The 22636-nt window shown below is 46.5% G+C and overlaps 1 protein-coding gene across 2 annotated transcripts in view; it reads left to right on the top strand.

The window, feature by feature from the left end:
• The window catches only part of LOC135056023 (actin-related protein 2/3 complex subunit 1A-A-like), an 87498-nt gene that overhangs the window by 45461 nt on the left and 19401 nt on the right, over positions 1-22636 (top strand). For both annotated transcript variants that reach the window (XM_063960730.1, XM_063960729.1), the window contains exons 3-7: positions 3096-3200; positions 12663-12885; positions 15105-15212; positions 15723-15929; positions 17618-17693. In XM_063960730.1, coding sequence (XP_063816800.1) covers positions 3096-3200; positions 12663-12885; positions 15105-15212; positions 15723-15929; positions 17618-17693 — 719 coding nt within the window. The remainder of the gene's footprint in view (positions 1-3095; positions 3201-12662; positions 12886-15104; positions 15213-15722; positions 15930-17617; positions 17694-22636) is intronic.

Genomic DNA, 22636 nt, shown 5'->3' on the forward strand with positions numbered 1-22636 from the left:
CGTGGAAAAGTGGGTTCTTCCAGACGTGGATCTGATGGCGTCTCGACACAATCACAAGGTTCCGGTCTTCGGAGCAAGGACAAGGGATCCTCAAGTAGCATTTGTGGATGCGCTGGCGGTGCCATGGAGGCTTCGGCTGCCATATGTGTTCCCTCCGGTGTCACTCCTGCCTAGGGTAATTCGGAAGTTCAAGCAAGAAAAAGGAAATCTGCTTCTCATAGCTCCAGCGTGGCCCAGACGGCACTGGTTCTCAGACCTGCTGGGCCTATCGTCAGAGCGTCCAATTCTACTTCCACAACGCCCAGACCTCCTCGTACAGGGCCCCTGTGTCTACCAGGACCTAGCCCGGCTATCTTTGACGGCGTGGCTCTTGAAGCTTCCGTCTTGAGGGCTAAAGGGTTTTCTGAAGGGGTCATTAAAACTATGTTGCAGGCCCGGAAACCGGCTTCTGCTCGGATTTATCATAGGGTCTGGCATTCCTACTTTGTTTGGTGCGCATCTAACAATTATGACGCTTCCAAGTTTAGTACAGCCAAACTTTTGGCTTTTCTGCAGCAAGGCCTAGATTTAGGCCTGCGTCTGGCCTCCCTCGGGGTTCATATTTCTGTCTTGTCAGTTTGGTTTCAGAGAAAAATTGCGACTTTACTTGATGTTCATACTTTCACTCAGGGTGTGTTGCGTATCCAACCTCCCTATGTCCCACCTGTGGCTCCTTGGGACTTGTCGGTGGTTTTGGAGGCGTTGCAGGAGCCTCCATTTAAACCTCTTGGTTCAGCTGACCTTAAGTGGCTTTCCCTTAAGGTGGTGTTCTTGCTGGCTATTGCCTCTGCTAGAATAGTGTCGGATCTGGGTGCCTTGTCTTGTAGTTCCCCATATCTGATTTTTCACCGTGACAGGGCGGTTCTTAGGACTCGTCCCGGATATTTACCTAAGGTGGTTTCTTCGTTCCACCTTAAATCAGGAGATTGTGGTTCCGGCCTTTGTCTCTCCTGATTTGTCTCCCAAAGAGCGGTCTTTGGATGTGGTACAGGCTCCCCGTATCTATGTGAAGAGAACTGCTTCTATTCGAAAATCTGAATCTCTCTTTGTTTTGTTTGGATTTCACAAACGTGGCTGGCCTGCTCACAAGCAAACTCTGGCCAGATGGATTAGAATGGTGATTGCACATGCTTATGTGAAGGCTGGTCTCTCTGCTCCTGATCACATTACGGCCCATTCTGCTTGGTCTGTTGGACCTTCTTGGGCGGCCCAACGTGGTGCGACCCTTGATCAATTGTGCAAGGCAGCTACGTGGTCCTCAGGGAACACGTTCACAAGGTTCTATGCCTTCGATACTGCCGCTTCCCAGGATGCTTCCTTTGGACGCCGGGTTCTTGTGCCCGCTACAGTGCGTCCCCTCCCATAAGGAACTGCTTTAGGACATCCCCATTGTCCAAACCTTGTGGAGCCCAGTGTACCCCGCAGCAGAAAACGAGTTTTATGGTAAGAACTTACCTTTGTTAAAACTCTTTCTGCGAGGTACACTGGGCTCCACAAGGCGCCCACCCTGACGCACTTAGCTTCTTTGGGTTGGTATGGCATTAGCCGCTGACACTTCTCCTGTCGTGAGAGTGTGGTGTATGTGGCTACCATTGTCGTCTCTTTTCCTGCTACTGCATTGGGCTGGTTAACTAAAAACTGAGCTCCTGTGCTGGGAGGCGGGGTGATATAGGAGGCGGTGTTGTGCATTCTGGGAACAGTCAAAGCTTTGAGCCTGTTGGTGCCTCGGATCAAGATCCTACTCTACACCTCATTGTCCAATCCTTGTGGAGCCCAGTGTACCTCGCAGAAAGAGTTTTATCAAAGGTAAGTTCTTACCATAAAACTCGTTTTGTGCCTACTGTAGATTTTGCTGTCACAGCCATGGAAATTATTTCTGGAGTTAAACAAACTGTTGAATGAAATCCTCCATGATCTTGAGCCTAAAGGATGAGGAGACCAACATGTGAATGGCATCTGTAGAGAAAGGACTTTGAAGACAAACATAGTGAGAATGCAGCTTCTTATCCCAATTACAGGAAGTGCAAACACAGAGGTGAAAGGTTAGGTATAGTACTAGCAGACTTCAGCACTTTACCTTCCACTTAGCTGGTGGACGCAGAAGCGTATGCAGTAGTGTCTATTGGCCATCTACCATCTGCGTCTTTAGGCAAATACTGCTGACTGAATGTGCAAGGACTGAGCGATCCATTGTCAGAGTCTGTACATGCAGTAAAACCAATTGGTCCATTCTTATTTGCATCATTGAAACTTACAGCAGGTGCAGTTCCTGCTTCTGACTATGGCCTCCCATGCCTGCAGCTGTACGTCTGTAGACGCAGCTGCTTTCACTGTCACACTCCCATAACACCCACTGAATGGGCCATTCTTGTGTGTATTTCTAGCCACCTCCCAGTCACTGCCCAGGAACACCCATTACTTTTCCACAACATTTCTGGTATCTAAGTGTAAACACTGTGTAATGCCTGCACTGACGGAGTTTTTAGGAATTTCCAAGCATGCGCAGTCACAAAACATCGCTCAATTATGTGAAAGTCAGTAGTGTGTGCCGCTCTGTCTCTGGCCGTGAGTCTGCTAGGTCTTGTGTAGGGCATAACCCTGCCCTGTATGACGGTTGGACATATCCTTTTCTTTTGGAAATGTAATCCATTCCTCACATGACTGTCTTCCAACTTGCCACAAGCAATTTTGAACATTTTTGTCATATTTACTATTATGTATTAGTTGTGTATCTTTTACGTTATTTTTATATTTTATACTTAGTTGGGCATTTATCTATACAGTATGTAGGTGCTCAAAACATTTTTTCTTGGTCTAGAAAAATTTGCATGGTCGCCAGTTCATTTACCTTTATTTACCCTGATGTTACTTTATTTTCAGGTGACCAGGTATATTCCCAGAATAACACATTATTAGCTTGTACTGATAGGTAGATTATACTCCCTGTACTAAACACTATATTTTAACATTTATAAGCTAATGTATGTTTGTCTTTTTAAAAAAGGTTTCTGTATGTATGAATGCATATTTTTTTGTTTTGTTTCGTATATGTATAGAAATTGCCATCAGCCCTAATAATCACAATGTGCAAATATACCAGAAAGTAGACGAAGGGTGGAGTAAGATCCATGAGTTGACAGAACACAATGGGCGCATCACAGGTAAGGAAGAGAGAGATTTAATTTAGTAGGAATGTGATTGCAGACCTGAGCAATATTTTACACTGCTCACTGGGGGTCATTCCGACCCGATTGTATGCTGCAGTTTTTCGCAGCCATGCGATTGGGTCCGGAATGCACATGCACTGCGGTCGCAATGCGCAGGCGCGCCGCTGCCCGGCGACGGGGAACGTCAGGTAGCGATTGATCACAGCGGCGATCGCAAGGTGACTGACAGCAGGAAGGCGTTCCGGGGTGGCAACTGACCGTTGTCACGATCCGGGTATCTGGACGCCATTTCTTACCCATCAGATGCCTCCTAAGGCTGGCTCAGCGCTCCAGGACCGGATCCCATCTGTTATCCTAATGTTCACATTCCTGCATCCTCTCCTGTCTCTCTGAGACGCTGTCACAGTAACCCCTTATTACATCTGGCATGGCGTCTCCCGCGGCCTCCGCCGCCGTCCCTGAGCTTCTGCATGCAGAGTGTCAGAGTGGCGATTACGTCAGCCGCGGCCTCCGCTGTGTCCGCGTGGTTGGATGTGCACTTGTCAGCCTGGCGTCTCCTGTCTCCAGTGGCCGGCGCCGCCATTACTGTTTTCATTACCACATGGATTACAAACCAAACTTCCCTCCAAGTGTCTGCATGGGCGCAGCCATCTTGGATTCTGTCAGCTGATCATTTCCTCCAATCTGTTGTCAGTATTGTTAATCTGCATAATTGCCTAGCCAATCCCTTCCTTGCTGCAGGTATAAATACACTGTGCCTGAGCAAGGAAGGCGTCAGTGCTTTGGTTGTCAAACCTAGTTCCTGTTTGTCTCTCTCCTGTGATTGTCTTCCAGGTTCCAGCTCCTGTCTCAAGACTTCCACCATAGAGACCCGCACCAGCATTCCACCTGCGGTGTAGCCTGACTCTCCAATCCATTGTGGATTCATCTGTTTCCAGCTACAACATTACCTGCTTCCAGCTCAGCTTCCAGCAGAGTACAGCTTCCCTTAAAGGGCCGGTGTCCTTTCTACACTTTACCACTCTCCACCGGTATTATTATTTCTCCGCTCTCAAGTTCTACATTTCAGTTCATATTTCATCGCTCCCAAGTTCATTTATTATTTAACTGGTTCCAGCCAGTATCCACTCCGTGCTAACAACAGTCTGGTTCCAGCCAGTATCCACAGCAGCTGTTTTATCTTCAGCAACCCAGCTTTTCCTGGAACACCAGCTGGCACAATCCTGGGTTATCTCCATTGCTACAGTCGGGCCTGGTAAGGACTTTCCATCTAGAAGATCATAAGAACTATCTCACACTACCAGTGCCCTGTGGCTCCTGCCATCCTGTAGTACCCAGGAACTGTATTTATTCTTTGCTGACTTTTACGTTTTCTTTTACTGCTGCTGTGTTGCGGAGTTGTCATAATAAACATCATTGACTTTTATCCAAGTTGTCGTGGTCACGCCTTCGGGCAGTTATTATTCATGTTACTTACATGTCCAGGGGTCTGATACAACCTCCCAGGTTCCGGTACATCTCAGCCCCTACAACTGAGGCTGCCTCCCGTCAGCTCAGGCCCTCAGTTGTGACAGTAAGCACTGACCTAATGAATCCAGCCGGAGACCAGGATCAAGCGGCCAGGCCGATGCAAGAACTGGCAGCCCGACTAGAACATCAGGAGGCTGCACAGGGCCACATCATCCGCTGTCTCCAGGATCTCTCTACTCGGCTGGATGGGATTCAGACAACTCTCCGTGGATCAGGCGCATCTGGTGCGTCAACCACAGTGACTCCAGCTATAACCCCACCCACCTTACCCATTTCTGCTCCACGTCTTCATCTTCCAACGCCAGCAAAATTTGACGGATCTCCAAGATTCTGCAGGGGATTTCTCAACCAGTGTGAGATTCAGTTTGAGCTACAACCTGGCAATTTTCCCAGTGACCGTACAAAAATTGCCTACATTATCTCTCTTCTCAGTGGCTCTGCCCTTGACTGGGCATCACCGTTATGGGAGAGGTCCGACACCCTGCTATCTTCTTACACCGCATTCGTGTCAACATTCAGGCGCATCTTCGACGAGCCAGGCCGGGTAACCTCAGCTTCATCCGAGATTCTCCGTTTACGCCAGGGGTCACGTACTGTAGGACAATATCTGATACAGTTCCAGATCCTGGCATCCGAACTGGCATGGAACGACGAGGCCCTGTATGCTGCATTCTGGCATGGCTTATCTGAGCTTATTAAAGATGAGTTAGCTACCAGAGACTTACCTTCTAAGTTAGATGAGCTAATCTCACTCTGCACGAAAGTTGATTTACGTTTCAGAGAGAGAGCAACTGAGCGTGGAAGATCATCTGCTCCAAAATCTTCTGCTCCTCCTCCTCGTCAACTGTCACCATCTAAAGATGAGCCCATGCAAATTGGCCGTTCCCGTTTAACTCCTGCTGAGCGCCGAAGACGTCTCTCTGAGTCTCTCTGTCTGTATTGTGCAGCTCCGTCTCACACCATTAATGCCTGTCCCAAACGTCCGGGAAAACTCCAAACCCTAGCTCGCCCAGGAGAGGGCCGGCTAGGAGTAATGATCTCCTCTCCATCTCCTCATGATTGTAATCTCCCAGTCTCGCTTCAAGTTGCTCAACGTTATCGGAACGTCATTGCCCTCCTTGATTCCGGAGCAGCTGGGAACTTTATTACTGAAGCCTATGTTAAACGGTGGTCCCTACCCACCGAGAGACTTCCTTCCTCCTTTTCCTTAACTGCCGTGGATGGCAGTAAAATTTTTGATACTGTTATTGCTCTAAGGACTCTACCAGTTCGTCTGAGAGTGGGAGTTCTTCATTCCGAACTTATTTCACTTTTAGTGATTCCAAGAGCCACACATCCTGTGGTCCTGGGCCTTCCATGGCTCCGTCTTCACAATCCTACAATTGATTGGACGACTACGCAAATCCTGGCATGGGGTTCCTCCTGTGCAGAGACATGTTTGTTTAAAGTATTGCCTGTCTGTTCTTCCTCCCCCAGGTCGTCTGATGTTCCACCTCCTCCATATCAAGATTTCACGGATGTGTTCAGTAAAGCTTCTGCTGATATCCTTCCTCCTCATAGAGAATGGGACTGCCCGATTGATCTCGTTCCAGGGAAGGTTCCACCTCGAGGCCGAACTTATCCGTTGTCTCTGCCTGAGACGCATTCTATGGAGGAATACATTAAAGAGAACCTAGCAAAGGGGTTCATTCGACCTTCTTCTTCCCCAGCCGGCGCAGGCTTCTTTTTTGTAAAAAAGAAAGATGGTGGTCTGCGGCCGTGCATCGACTACAGAGGTTTGAACGACATTACCATCAAGAACCGTTATCCTTTACCCCTGATTACTGAGCTCTTTGACAGAGTTAGCGGAGCTACCATCTTTACAAAGCTGGACTTGCGAGGTGCATACAATCTCATCCGGATCCGTGAGGGTGACGAGTGGAAGACCGCCTTTAACACCCGTGACGGACATTATGAGTACCTCGTCATGCCCTTCGGATTGAGCAATGCTCCAGCTGTCTTCCAGCATTTTGTCAATGAGATCTTCAGAGACATTCTATACCGTCATGTCGTGGTCTATCTAGACGATATCCTCATTTTTGCCAACGATTTAGAGGAACATCGTTTTTGGGTTAAAGAGGTTCTGTCCCGTCTCCGTGTCAATCATCTCTATTGCAAATTAGAAAAATGCGTCTTTGAAGTCAAGTCCATTCCGTTTCTAGGGTACATTGTGTCCGGTTCCGGACTAGAGATGGATCCTGAGAAACTACAAGCAATTCAGAATTGGCCGGTACCCTTAACCCTCAAAGGGGTCCAGAGGTTTTTAGGGTTCGCCAATTATTACCGAAAGTTTATACGAGACTTTTCCACCATTGTGGCGCCTATTACTGCTTTCACCAAGAAGGGTGCTAACCCGTCCAAGTGGTCTGAAGAAGCCATGCAAGCTTTTCATCTTTTAAAACAGAGGTTCATCTCTGCGCCTGTCCTGAAACAGCCTGACATCGACTCTCCTTTCATCCTAGAGGTGGATGCCTCCTCCGTTGGAGTAGGAGCGGTGTTATCTCAGAGGGCTAAAGATGGCCATTTACATCCTTGCAGTTTCTTCTCCCGGAAGTTCTCCCCAGCTGAGCGCAACTATGCCATTGGCGACCAGGAGTTGCTAGCCATCAAGCTCGCTCTAGAAGAGTGGAGGTATCTGTTGGAGGGAGCTTCTCATTTAATCACCATACTTACAGACCACAAGAACCTTTTATACCTGAAGGGCGCACAATGTCTCAACCCTCGTCAGGCCAGATGGGCACTTTTCTTTTCCAGGTTCGACTTTAAACTCCAGTTCTGTCCGGGCTCTCAGAATCGCAAGGCCGATGCCCTTTCCTGCTCATGGGAGCAAGAAAATGAGTCAGAGTCTTCAGACAAGCATCCTATTATAAATCCGTTGGCATTCTCCACGGTAGGGATGGACTCTACGCCCCCATCAGGGAAAAGTTTTGTGAAGCCGATGCTAAGGAAGAAGCTCATGCATTGGGCCCATGCTTCCCGTTTTGCCGGACATACAGGTATCCAAAAAACCCTGGAGTTTATCTCTAGGTCCTATTGGTGGCCAACTCTGAAAAAGGACGTCTTGGAGTTTATTGCATCTTGCCCAAAGTGTGCCCAACATAAAGTATCCCGCCAGTCGCCTGCGGGGCAACTGGTTCCACTATCCGTTCCCCGTCGACCATGGACCCACTTGTCGATGGATTTCATTACAGACTTACCCATGTGCAACAAGTTCAATACCATCTGGGTGGTAGTTGACCGGTTCACCAAGATGGCACACTTCATTCCTCTCACCGGTCTTCCGTCAGCTTCCAAGTTGGCTCAAGTATTCATACAAGAGATCTTCCGACTCCACGGTCTTCCTGAAGAAATTATCTCAGATCGAGGAGTTCAATTCACAGCCAAATTCTGGCGAAGTTTATGTCAAGTCCTCCAAGTCAAGCTAAAGTTTTCCACGGCTTACCATCCTCAGACCAATGGTCAAACCGAGAGGGTGAATCAGGACTTGGAGGCCTTCCTCCGCATCTATGTGTCCTCCTCTCAAGATGACTGGGTTCAATTACTTCCCTGGGCCGAGTTCTGTCATAACAACCAGTATCATTCTTCATCTGCTTCAACACCATTCTTCACTAACTTTGGATTCCACCCTAAAGTCCCTGAGTTCCAACCGCTTCCAGCAACTTCTGTTCCCGCAGTGGATATCACCTTGCATCAGTTTGCCAATATCTGGAAGAGCGTACGATCAGCTCTGCTCAAGGCATCGTTCAGGTACAAGAAGTTTGCGGATAAGAAGCGTCGAGCAGTTCCTGCTCTCAAGGTGGGTGATCGGGTATGGTTATCCACGAAGAATTTGAGGTTAAGAGTTCCCAGTATGAAGTTTGCACCTCGCTATATCGGTCCTTTCAAGATTGAACAAGTCATCAATCCTGTTGCTTACAGACTCCAGTTGCCTCCCTTCTTAAAAATACCCAGGACATTCCATGTTTCCCTGTTGAAACCGCTGATCTTGAATCGGTTTCATTCCTCACTTCCTCCAACTCCGAAAGTCCAAACTCAACGAGGCGTTGAGTATGAAGTGGCCAAGATCCTGGACTCACGTCACCGTTACGGTCAACTACAGTATCTTATTGACTGGAAGGGTTACGGCCCTGAGGAACGTTCATGGACCAATGCTTCTGATGTCCATGCTCCTGCCTTGGTCCGGAGATTCCATTCCAAGTTTCCTCAAAAGCCAAAGAAGTGTCCTGGGGCCACTCCTAAAGGGGGGTGTGCTGTCACGATCCGGGTATCTGGACGCCATTTCTTACCCATCAGATGCCTCCTAAGGCTGGCTCAGCGCTCCAGGACCGGATCCCATCTGTTATCCTAATGTTCACATTCCTGCATCCTCTCCTGTCTCTCTGAGACGCTGTCACAGTAACCCCTTATTACATCTGGCATGGCGTCTCCCGCGGCCTCCGCCGCCGTCCCTGAGCTTCTGCATGCAGAGTGTCAGAGTGGCGATTACGTCAGCCGCGGCCTCCGCTGTGTCCGCGTGGTTGGATGTGCACTTGTCAGCCTGGCGTCTCCTGTCTCCAGTGGCCGGCGCCGCCATTACTGTTTTCATTACCACATGGATTACAAACCAAACTTCCCTCCAAGTGTCTGCATGGGCGCAGCCATCTTGGATTCTGTCAGCTGATCATTTCCTCCAATCTGTTGTCAGTATTGTTAATCTGCATAATTGCCTAGCCAATCCCTTCCTTGCTGCAGGTATAAATACACTGTGCCTGAGCAAGGAAGGCGTCAGTGCTTTGGTTGTCAAACCTAGTTCCTGTTTGTCTCTCTCCTGTGATTGTCTTCCAGGTTCCAGCTCCTGTCTCAAGACTTCCACCATAGAGACCCGCACCAGCATTCCACCTGCGGTGTAGCCTGACTCTCCAATCCATTGTGGATTCATCTGTTTCCAGCTACAACATTACCTGCTTCCAGCTCAGCTTCCAGCAGAGTACAGCTTCCCTTAAAGGGCCGGTGTCCTTTCTACACTTTACCACTCTCCACCGGTATTATTATTTCTCCGCTCTCAAGTTCTACATTTCAGTTCATATTTCATCGCTCCCAAGTTCATTTATTATTTAACTGGTTCCAGCCAGTATCCACTCCGTGCTAACAACAGTCTGGTTCCAGCCAGTATCCACAGCAGCTGTTTTATCTTCAGCAACCCAGCTTTTCCTGGAACACCAGCTGGCACAATCCTGGGTTATCTCCATTGCTACAGTCGGGCCTGGTAAGGACTTTCCATCTAGAAGATCATAAGAACTATCTCACACTACCAGTGCCCTGTGGCTCCTGCCATCCTGTAGTACCCAGGAACTGTATTTATTCTTTGCTGACTTTTACGTTTTCTTTTACTGCTGCTGTGTTGCGGAGTTGTCATAATAAACATCATTGACTTTTATCCAAGTTGTCGTGGTCACGCCTTCGGGCAGTTATTATTCATGTTACTTACATGTCCAGGGGTCTGATACAACCTCCCAGGTTCCGGTACATCTCAGCCCCTACAACTGAGGCTGCCTCCCGTCAGCTCAGGCCCTCAGTTGTGACAACCGTTTTCTGGGAGTGGTGAGGAAAACGCAGGCGTGTCCAGGCGTTTGCAGGGCGGGTGTCTGATGTCATCGCAGTGGCTGAGAGTAAGTTCACAGCTACTCAGAAACTGCACAAAATGTTTTTGTACAGCTCCCCTGCACAAGCGTTCGCACACTTGCACAGCTAAAATTCACTCCCCCATAAGCGGTGACTATCTGATCGTACGGGCTGCAAAAAGTTGCAGCGTGCGATCAACTCGGAATGACCCCCACTGTCCGATATCTGTCATGTAACAAGGAAGCACAGTTTTCACAGTGTAACTGTGTTCTAAAAACTACTAAAACAAGGAGTTTAAACGGTCACTAACAGGTTTCAATTAATAAAAAGTCCAAACATGCTTTGGTAAAATACAGGTTTATGGCACTGACTTGGTATAGGAAAAGATCAGAGACACATACTTGAATACCTACAGTGTCGCTGTATTTTTCAGTAGGTAAATAAAAAATTTAGGGAACCTTACATTATAAACTATACACTATAAAAATGCCAGCACATAGTGATGAAATATACCTCTAATTAAGCAGTAAATGTTCTTACCTTGTGTTATAGGAAATGGGAACTGCATGCTCAAAGTTCCTATTGATATAACTAATTGTTATTTCTTAGTGACAATATTATGCTAGAATACGAAAACATCAGGTAGAAGGAGATCACTCTTCCATCAACTTGTTTTTCCTCCAGTGTTTTTGTTAAAAATAGCATCTGTCATATCCAGGGCTGGTACAAGCTCTGGAGGCACCCTAGGCAGAGCACGGTTCTGGTATGAATGGTCGACCATGTTAAGGTCGACAGTCATTAGGTCGACCACTATTGGTTGGCAAGGACATGGTCGACATGGACAAATAGTCGACACGTGAAAATGGTCGCCACTGGACAGTCGACACATGAACAGGTCGACATCGATTTTTGAACTGTGTTTGGTGTCATTTTTTCCGTAACATGACCAGGAACCCCAATTAGTGTACCGCTAGCGCTGCGCTCGGCACAGGTTACTATTCCCAATTGTAGTCAACGTGGATGGTAAAGTGTGAAAAAGTAAAAAATCTAATTTTTTTTAAAAATGCCATGTCGGCCTTTCATGTGTCGACCAATTTCATGTGTCGACCATTTGTCCATGTCGATCAACAGTGGTTGACCTAGTGACTGTTGACCTAAGTAGGGTCGACCTGCCAAATGGATACCATAGAGCACAGCATCTATCGCTGGATGCTTCTCCATCTTGTCAGCATGCAGAACTCTGTGTGAGGGCGCAGCCAGGCATTAAAATCACTGGATAAGTGCCATTTTTCAGTGTTTTAGGACCCCCTAACCATTGACCCCCTAGACAACCGCTTATGTTTTCCTAAGGGTAGCATCAGCCTTGGTCTCACCCTCTTCATTACTTCCTTATTCCGGACCATCACTCTCTATAATTCTATCCATGATTATATGCAACCTGCCCATATATCTGATTATGTATAACTGTATAATCAATGTGACTGAGCCCTTCTATAATGTTGTATTATTAAGGCAAGAAAAGTGGTGATGGTGTAAAGAATAAGTACCAGTAAATGTTAATAAAGATGTTTAAAAACTGTCACAAGATTTCTTTTCATAATAAGAGATACGTTGACTTTGATGTTGGCTTACATAAAACTGCAAGCATAACAGTACTGACCCCCCGGCATCCTGGAGTACCATATAAAATACAGCATGTGTTTTTCACAAATTAAAAATACTGATTAGTTTTTCAATAAATATTTCTGGAAACTACAGATATCAAACATTTTAAATACTGTACTGATTACCGTGATTGGGAGCTGCCATGCTGCTTATGGATCCTGCTGAAATTAAATATCCGTCACAGGGGTTTATTTATCCCATGTATTGATAGCCATGGGTTGTGGTATGAAATGTCGACAGTCATTATGTAGACAATGATGAAATGTTGACATGTTAGAATATCTACATATTGTCCCTGGTGGCCAAGCGGTCACTCACCTGCTCCTGATAGCTTCAGCTGCTCCAGTGTGGCTCCTGGGTCCCAGCGGTCATGTGACCGTCACTTCCGAAGCTGACCTCTGACCTTCCAGCAGTCTGGTAAGTATTCTTTCCCAACCTCTACTTGTAATCCTAACTACGCCTCTCCCGCACCCCGAGCCTAACCTCCCTCTAGTGATTAATCCTATTATGTCGACATTTCACATGTTGACATTCCGAGAATGTCTGAGCATTTCATTCCAGCTACATATGTTCACTTTGCATCTCTGCTATGAAATCGTTAATACACTCCATATGTTTCAGGTATTGACTGGGCCCCTAACTCTAACCGTATTGTGACATGTGCTGTGGACAGAAATGCCTATGTGTGGACCCTCCGAGATGGTGTGTGGAAGCCTACCCTGGTCTTACTGCGCATTAACCGAGCTGCGACTTGTGTCAAGTGGTCACCCCAGGAGAACAAGATTGCAGTGGGCAGTGGATCACAGACTATTTCCATCTGTTACTTTGAAATGGATAATGACTGGTGAGTAATGCAGGTCATTTCCAGGTATGCTTTTTAGTATACAGTATTTATCCATGAAATCATTGATATCTGTGCTGATGAAAGAAAACATGTCTTCCTCAAGCAAAGCAGGGCACAAAGGGACTGTACACAGGGTTCAGATTGCTTCCTGTTATTGCACTAGGAGGCACATTCTGTTTTTTTCTTGTATTGCTTGAAATTGTCATGTGGATATTAGAGGTAATCTCTCCATTTTTAAATTGAATCCCAATAGCAGAGTGTAAAAGTAAATGGCAACAACAAGGAGCAACCAGATGATATATAAATATGCCAATCACCTGTCTGACGGATTCTGGGTAACCTCCTCAAGATTTATGCAAACAAGTGATGTATCTGGCCAAGTTGGAGGCACTTTACAGCAGGAGGTTAGATATAATCTGAGTCAGACCAGTAACAAACAGGTCAGGTACAATCCAGGTCAGGCAACAGGTATTCAACTATTAACGGACACAGGCAATAAACAGGTCAAAGACAGTCCGAATCAGGTAACAGGTATCCTACTAGTGAGGGCACAGGCAAATACAGGTCAGGGATCATCAGAGTCTGGCAACAGGTATCCAACAAGTAAAGCACTTTAACTCAGACACAGGAGTTGGAGTTAAGGTGTCCGGAAGGAGACCAATCACCTAACACTTGTTAGGTGAAGTCTCCTTAAAATGCTGTGGTTGGAGTAATTCCAAGCCAGACTGGGGGGCCTCCTCTGCACAGGAGCACCAAGTTCTGGATCCTGTGTTGCAGCAGACGAAGAACCTTTGTGGTTGCCCTGGATCACAGAAAGACTCCTCAGAAGTTTGGTTGCCACCCTAAAACACTAAGGATAACTACACTTAGAACACCTATTTTAGTTTCTCAATCTCCAACTAAGTACCATGGTTTATTTCATTCTGTGAAGGTAAAAAAAAACTAATATAAACAAATTTTATGGAATAAATCAGTGTGCTTGATACAAGCAGCCTCACATGAACCAGGTGGAAAAAAACAGCTTGTCACCACACACTATAACAATGCAAAAGGTAAGGAAATCACCACCAGGTCCACAGGCACTGTGGACTTGCTGGTAGTATCCTTACCTTTTGCAAGGTAAGAAACCTATACTGTATGTAAAGAATTTCAATTGAGGCATTTCATATTATATCATTAACATGAAGCAGTCAGTGTCTCAGATTGTGATATTATCTCGATCTGAAAAAGTATATCATGCCATCACTCTAAAGTTAGGCTCTGTCTCTCTTACAGACCCCTCACGTCGTTTGAGGCTTTTTGCCTTAGATGATCCTCGACAAAAGATCTAATCTCCCTCTTATACTGAGTTGATCGAGGCTTCGACGTATACCCATTTCCACTATCAGGCGGCTTGGGAGGTGGACTTGGGAGAAACATTGAATGAGGGTGACTGGTCTGTTAAAATAAAGGGGAATGTTTCTAAGTTACTGTAGAGATGGTATTATTTGCCATCGCGTCTAAGCAAAATGTTTCCAGATACTTCAAACAGATATTGGAGAGGTTGCGCATCTGAAGGCACTTTTCTCCACATTTTGGTGGACTTGTCCCAGAATCTCAGGTCTCTGGTAGGAAGTCATTGATTTAACCTCTCACATCCCTCAAATCCCTATTCCATACGGACCTACATTATTCCTTCTTCCGCTTGATCTCTCGGTTGCTACCTGACACCAAAATAAGTTAATATGACATATAACATCTGCCACCACCTATCAGATTGCAGCTAACTGGAAACAACTCTCTCCCCCATCCCTTCACTCAATTATATCCCGAATTAGGTATATACACGGAATGGAATTCATGGCTAGTATAATTAACAACTCATCTAAGTCTTTTCTTTTGCCTCTTTCTGTATCTGATCTACTTTCTTCATATTGTGGTCTGCCACGCCGCTGTCTCCCTTGCCCGTTCCCTCCTCTCTCCTACTCCCTTTTCGTAAAATTGGTCATTACGTTTTATCTTTAGTTGTGATTGATATTAGCTTTACACTGCTTATGTCAGTCATCATACTTTGTATTGCTTTTACCATTTACGGTGACTTTCAATAAACGTTATATTTAAAAAAGAAAAAAAATGTCAAGCCATAGTTTTTTCTTCTACACTATAATTATCATATATCTCTGCAATTAAATATTATCATAGATTTGTCATCTAATCTAAAGTATACCTTATTGTGACAGGTGGATCAGCAAACATATTAAGAAATCTATTCGTTCCACAATTCTGAGCTTGGCCTGGCATCCAAACAATGTCCTGCTGGCAGCCGGTGGCTGTGACTTTCAGTGCAGGTAGAGTGACATTCATCTAGGCACTTTACTCGCTAACCTTGGTGCAGTATAGGGCTGTAAGGCATCTGGAGCCATTTATTCACTTACCCAGGAATCTGTGTTGGTACAGGGTACTCTCACTAGTCTGGTATCCTGGGCAAGTACAGAATAAAACTGGAGTCATCTGAACTTCCTACTAACCTATGGAGCCGTTTTTAGCAGTGACCCTATTCCTGTATGTCAGGGTTCATGTACAAGAAATCTAGAGACAGCTTGGAGTAGGTGGAGTAATGTTATTGAAGTGTAATTGGGGAAATGACATAGCAATCCTGATTGTGAAAAGCTTTTTCACAGAAATTGGTGCTTTACTTTTAAACCATTCCATAGACTCTGAGCAGTTTTCAAGTCATATTTCAGGATATTATCAATTACTGTGCATCAAAATCTTTGCATGTTAAATTGAGTCATTAACTGGAAAGAGAAATACAAAAAGTACCACATCAGCCCATTTATCTGGGTCTTTTTTTCTAGAATCTTTTCAGCATATGTGAAGGAAATTGAAGATAAACCGAGTCCAACTCTGTGGGGTACAAAGATGCCATTTGGAGAGCTCCTGTACATGAGGGGGGAGAATGGAGGATGGGTGCACAGTGTCTGCTTCTCTCCTAGTGGTCAATACCTCGCCTGGGTCGATCACAACAGCTGTGTCAATCTAGCAGATTCAACACACGACAAAATGTAAGACACCACTTACTAGTGAGTATGTTGGAATATATATTTGTAATACGTAGATATGACAGCTTCTGTAAGGGACATCTGCTGTACTCTGCTCTGTGATAATGATACAAGTCACACAAAGTACCACCACAGCAAAGAGTCGGCCATGTTTTGTGCTGACCACGCATTTGAAATCAGACATTTGATCATTTTCTAAATATATGTTTTAGCAAACTAATGAAAGTTAGCTCTGGATTGGTTGTTTGCAGTTTGACAAGTGTGCTTGGTGCTAGTTAATTTCATAAGTGGAAATAGATGTCATAAAACATTTTGATAAAGGAAGTAAGCTGTATTATTTTAGCAAAACCTCATACATAGATTTCTCACTTCACACAGATACCTGTGCTCATGCATGGAATCCCCACACAGGTACCTGTGCTCATGCATGGAATCCCCAGTACTGTATATTGATAAAGTGTATTTTTCCCACTGATATGACATAAGATGTGACATTATATTATGACTTGTTAACGCAGTGTGGTAGATATTTGGAACCACTGTGTATAGTGGGTGACCTATGATATGTAAGTATTTTTTTTTTAATCTTGGCTCCAGGTTAATATTTTCACATGGAGACATGTAGGGATTGATTAAATTCCAAGGTTATGTTACTTTGTCTCAACAATACACATTTTGCCAGGAAAATATATGATTGGGTTATCATCTGATGTGCACAACACTAGTATATCATGTTTTGTTGCATGATGTAACATCATCTGTGATTAAATTGCCCCCATTTAGTACAAGTTCCACTGTGGAAAGCATAGAGAACACAGCCAGATGTGCTGGAAGTGAAATCCATTCTGGGTTTTCATTCAGACATTACTGGCCTGCTACAAAAATGGATATAGGGGGTAATTCAGACCCGATCGCTGCTGTGTTTTCGCACAGCGGGCGATCAGGTCTGAACTGCGTATGCACCGCAATGCGCATGTGCGATGGCCCGCAGCGACGGGATGGTGCGAGAAATCCGATCGCACTGGCGAACGTAAGAAGATTGATAGGAAGAGGGCGTTTGTGGGTGGCAACTGACCACTAGGGAGTGTCCGGAAAAAAAAGCAGGAGTGACCCAGCGTTTTATGGGAGGATTCATCAGCTCCAGCCCCGATCATCGCATCGGGTGAGTAAGTCCTGGGCTGTGCAGAGACTGAACAAACTGCTGTTTGTGCAGTACCCCAGAACATACGATCACGCACCAGCACACACAAAGACCCCTCCACCTGTAGGTGGCGACTACCTGATCGCAGGACAGCAAAAAACGCTGCCCAGCGATCAGGTCTGAATTAGGCCCATAGTCTCTTACTGGAAAACTTGGATTGATTGTATAGTGATAGACATATATATCATATAAACACTATCAGCATATAAATAATATTTAGAGCTTTTATAAGGAGTTTGATATTTCTGATTAAATCCCTTCTATATACGTCCCAGATAAAATTCTCCCAGCTAACACTTCACTCCTAAAATTATCAAGACCCAGATCACAAAGGCAAAGTTGGTGCAAATTAAGTTGCAGGCTGCACAGACCCTTTACAAAGCTGTCTCCTGCACTGACTCAAATGCTGATCGTATGCTCTCAAAGTGGATGTAAATCAGTCTGTTCTCCGCCACCTGTTCAGTGCTGTTTCCTGTCTTCTCTATTACAGAGCCACCGAGTTGAAGACTGACAATCTCCCCTTCCTGAGTGTTCTATTTGTGAATGAGTCCCGGCTTGTCGCGGCTGTAAGCTTATCTACCACTAATCATGTTGACGTGGAATCTATTTTAAAAGCATGTGCTCCACTGTTGCTGTTTTGGTTTACAGCACATCGAATAATCAAACACTGTAAATTATATTAATAATGTTTAAGCAAGTCTTGTAGCGCAAACTGAGCTTGAAGGTCTTGCATGAGTCAGGGATGTAACTTTGATTATTAGAGGTAAACATTTGTGACATACAGTAGAAAGCACACATATTCTTGATAAGATTTCCAGATTTTTTAATTTATTTATTGAATCTGCTTCTGATACCTAATGATTGACAGGTGTCTCAATTTCCCCAATTACAAGCGTAAACCTGAGTAAGCTTTGTGTCTGAGCTGCAAATACTGCTGTATTAATGGCTTTTTAAACAAAGATCATTGATTTCTATAGCTATCTCAATGTCTTTACACACTGAGCCTGGAAATTGTCAGTATGAAACTAATAGGCCCTACACACTTGGCGATATTCTGAAAGATATGAACGATCTCGTTCATAAATGAACGAGAACTCGTTCATATCTTTCAGTGTGGAGACTTAAGCGATGAACGATGCGCGTCCCCGCGCTCGTTCATCGCTGGTCTCCCGTCGGCTGTGCATGCAGGCCAATATGGACGATCTCGTCCATATTTGCCTGCACTTCAATGCAGCCGGGTGACGGGGGGAGTGAAGAAACTTCACTCCCCCCGTCACTGCCCCCCCCGCCGCCGGGTCGCTCGTCGGCCGTATCGGCTGTCGGGCACCTCGGCGGCACATCGCCAAGTGAGTAGGGCCCATAACAATACAATTGGTATTGAGATGGCATGTCAACCTGCAATGACCACAGAGCATGCTGAACATAACGGAAAAAAACATTTACCAGTACATGTCTAGCCAAACAAGATACAATGGGGCAGATGTATTAACCTGGAGAAGGCATAAGGAAGTGATAAACCAGTGATCAGTACAAGGTGATAAAGGCAGCAGCCATTCAGATCCTTACTGTTAATTTCTCTAACGTCCTAAGTGGATGCTGGGACTCCGTAAGGACCATGGGGATTAGCGGCTCCGCAGGAGACTGGGCACAACTAAAGAAAGCTTTAGGACTACCTGGTGTGCACTGGCTCCTCCCACTAAGACCCTCCTCCAGACCTTAGTTAGATTCTTGTGCCCGGCCGAGCTGGATGCACACTAGGGGCTCTCCTGAGCACCTAGAAAGAAAGTATATTTAGGTTTTTTATTTTCAGTGAGATCTGCTGGCAACAGACTCACTGCAGCGAGGGACTAAGGGGAGAAGAAGCGAACCTACCTAACAGGTGGTAGTTTGGGCTTCTTAGGCTACTGGACACCATTAGCTCCAGAGGGATCGACCGCAGGACCCGACCTTGGTGTTCGTTCCCGGAGCCGCGCCGCCGTCCCCCTTACAGAGCCAGAAGCACGAAGAAGGTCCGGAATATCGGCGGCAGAAGACTTCGGTCTTCACCAAGGTAGCGCACAGCACTGCAGCTGTGCGCCATTGCTCCTCATGTACACCTCACACTTCGGTCACTGATGGGTGCAGGGCGCTGGGGGGGGGGCGCCCTGAGGGCAATAAATAACACCTTGGCTGGCAAAATATACATCATATATAGTCCCAGAGGCTATATAGATGTAAAATTACCCCTGCCAGTATCACAGAAAAAGCGGGAGAAAGTCCGCCGAAAAGGGGGCGGGGCTTCTCCCTCAGCACACTGGCGCCATTTTCTCTTCACAGTGCAGCTGGAAGACAGCTCCCCAGGCTCTCCCCTGTAGTTTTCAGGCTCAAAGGGTTAAAAAGAGTGGGGGGGCACTAAATTTAGGCGCAATATATGTATACAAGCAGCTATTTGGGGAAAAATCACTCAGTTATAGTGTTAATCCCTGCATTATATAGCGCTCTGGTGTGTGCTGGCATACTCTCTCTCTGTCTCCCCAAAGGACTTTGTGGGGTCCTGTCCTCAGTCAGAGCATTCCCTGTGTGTGTGCGGTGTGTCGGTACGGCTGTGTCGACATGTTGGATGAGGAAGGTTACGTGGAGGCGGAGCAGAGGCCGATAAATGGGATGTCGCCCCCTGTGGGGCCGACACCAGAGTGGATGGATAGGTGGAAGGTATTAACCGACAGTGTCAACTCCTTACATAAAAGGCTGGATGACGTAACAGCTGTGGGACAGCCGGCTTCTCAGCCCGCGTCTGCCCAGGCGTCTCAAAGGCCATCAGGGGCTCAAACAACGCCCGTTACCTCAGATGGCAGACACAGATGTCGACACGGAGTCTGACTCCAGTGTCGACGAGGTTGAGACATATACACAATCCACTAGGAACATCCGTTACATGATCTCGGCAATGAAAAATGTGTTACGCATTTTCTGACATGAACCCAAGTACCACATAAAAGGGGTTTTATTTTGGGGGAGAAAAAACAGCCACTGTTTTGTTCCCCCATCAGATGAATGAATGAAGTGTGTAAAGAAGCGTGATTTCCCCCGATAAGAAACTGGTAATTTCTAAAAAGTTACTGATGGCGAACCCTTTCCCGCCAGAGGATAGGTCACATTGGGAGATATCCCTTAGGGTGGATAAGGCGCTCACACGTTTGTCAAAAGGTGGCACTGCCGTCTTAGGATACGGCCACCTTGAAGGAACCTGCTGATAAAAAGCAGGAGGCGATCCTGAAGTCTGTATTTACACACTCAGGTTATATACTGAAACCTGCATTTGCCTCAGCATAAATAGTGCTGCTGCAGCGTGGTCTGACACCCTGTCAGATAATATTAATACGCTAAGACAGGGATAATAATATTTGCTAACATTGAGCATATTTAAGACGTTGTCTTATATATAAAGGATGCACAGAGGGATATTTGCCGGCTGGCATCCAGAATTAATGCAATGTCCATTCTGCCAGGAGGGTGGTAGAAACCCGGCAGTGGACAGGTGATGCTGCATTTAAAAGGCACATGGAGATTCTGCCTTATAAGGGTGAGGAATTGTTTGGGGATGGTCTCTGGGACCTCGTATCCACAGCAACAGCTGGGAAGAAAAAATTTTACCTCAGGTTTCCTCACAAAAGCCTAAAGAAAGCACCGTATTTTCAGGTACAGTCCTTTCAGCTTCAGAAAAGCAAGCGGGTCAAAGGCGCTTCCTTTCTGCACAGAGACAAGGGAAGAAGGAAAAAGCTGCACCAGTCAGCCAGTTCCAGGATCAAATATCTTCCCTCGCTTGCTCTGAGTCCACCGCATGACGCTGGGGCTCCACAGGTGGAGACAGGTGCGGTGGGGGCGCGTCTCTGGAACTGCAGGGATCAGTGGGCTTGCCCACAGGTGGATCCCTAGGTTCTGCAAGTAGTATCACAGGGATACAGGCTGGAGTTCGAGACGACTCCCCCTCGCCGTTGCCTCACATCAGCCTTGCCTGCTGCCCTCAGGGAAAGGTAGTACTGGCGGCAATTCACAAGCTGTACTTCCAGCAGGTGAAATCAAGGTACCCCTCTTTCAACAAGGCCGGGGTTACTATTCCAAAATGTTGTGGTACCGAAACCAGACGGTTCGGTGAGACCCTTTCTAAAATTGAAATCCTTGAACACTTATATACGAAGGTTCAAGTTCAAAATGGAATCGCTCAGGGCGATTATTGCAAGCCTGGAAAATTTCAGGGTATCACTGGACATCAAGGATACTTACCTGCATGTCCCTATTTACCCTCGTCACCAGGTGTACCTCAAAATTGTGGTACAGGATTGTCATTACCAATTCCAGACGTTGCCGTTGGTCTGTCCCCGGCACCGAGGGTATTTACCAAGGTAATGGCCGAAGTACTTATCCCGTACTTGGACGATCTCCTTATAAAGGCGAGGTCCAGGGAGCAGTTGTTCGTCGGAGTAGCACTATCTCGGGAAGTGCTACAACAGCACGGCTGGATTCTGAATATTCCAAAGTCACAGCTGGTTCCTACGACGCGTCTACTGTTCCTGGGTATGGTTCTGGACACAGAACAGGATAAAAAGGGTTTCTCCCGGAGGAGAAGTCCAAGGAGTTGGCGTCTCTAGACGGAGACCTCCTAATACAAATACAGGTATCGGTGCATCTATGCACGCGAGCCTTGGGAAAGATGGTAGCTTCTTACGAAGAATTTCCATTCGCCAAGTCCCATGCAAGGATCTTCCAGTGGGATCTGTTGGACAAGTGGTCCGGGTCGCATTCTCAGATGCATCGGCGGATAACCCTGTCTCTAAGGGCCAGGGTGTCGCTGTGGTGGTGACTGCACATCTTCTAGGGGGCCGCAGATTCGGCATACAGGACTGGGTCCTGGTGACCACGGATGCCAGCCTTCAAGGCTGGGGGGCAGTCACACAGGGAAGAAACTTCCAAGGCCTATGGAAAAGTCAGGAGACTTCCCTACACATAAATGTTCTGGAACTTTGGGCCATTTACAATGCCCTAAGTCAGGCTAGACCCCTGCTTCAACACCGGCCGGTGCTGATCCAGTCAGACAACATCACGGCGGTCGCTCATGTAAACCGACAGGGCGGCACAAGAAGCAGGATGGCGATGGCAGAAGCCACAAGGATTCTCCGATGGGCGGAAAATCATGTGTTAGCACTGTCAGCAGTGTTCATTCCCGGAGTGGACAACTGTGAAGCAGACTTTCTCAGCAGACACGACCTCCACCCGAGAGAGTGGGGACTTCATCCAGAAGTCTTCCAAATGATTGTACACCGTGGGGAAAGGCCACAGGTGGACAGGATGGCGTCCCGCCTCAACAAAAAGCTACAAAGATATTGCGCCAGGTCAAGGGACCCTCAGGTGATAGCTGTGGACGCTCTGGTAACACCGTGGGTGTACCAGTCGGTGTATGTGTTCCCTTCTCTGCCTCTCATACCCAGGGTAATGAGAATAATAAGAAGGAGAGGAGTAAGAACTATACTCA

Source organism: Pseudophryne corroboree, chromosome 3, assembly GCF_028390025.1.
Source record: "Pseudophryne corroboree isolate aPseCor3 chromosome 3, aPseCor3.hap2, whole genome shotgun sequence".
NCBI lineage: Eukaryota > Metazoa > Chordata > Amphibia > Anura > Myobatrachidae > Pseudophryne > Pseudophryne corroboree.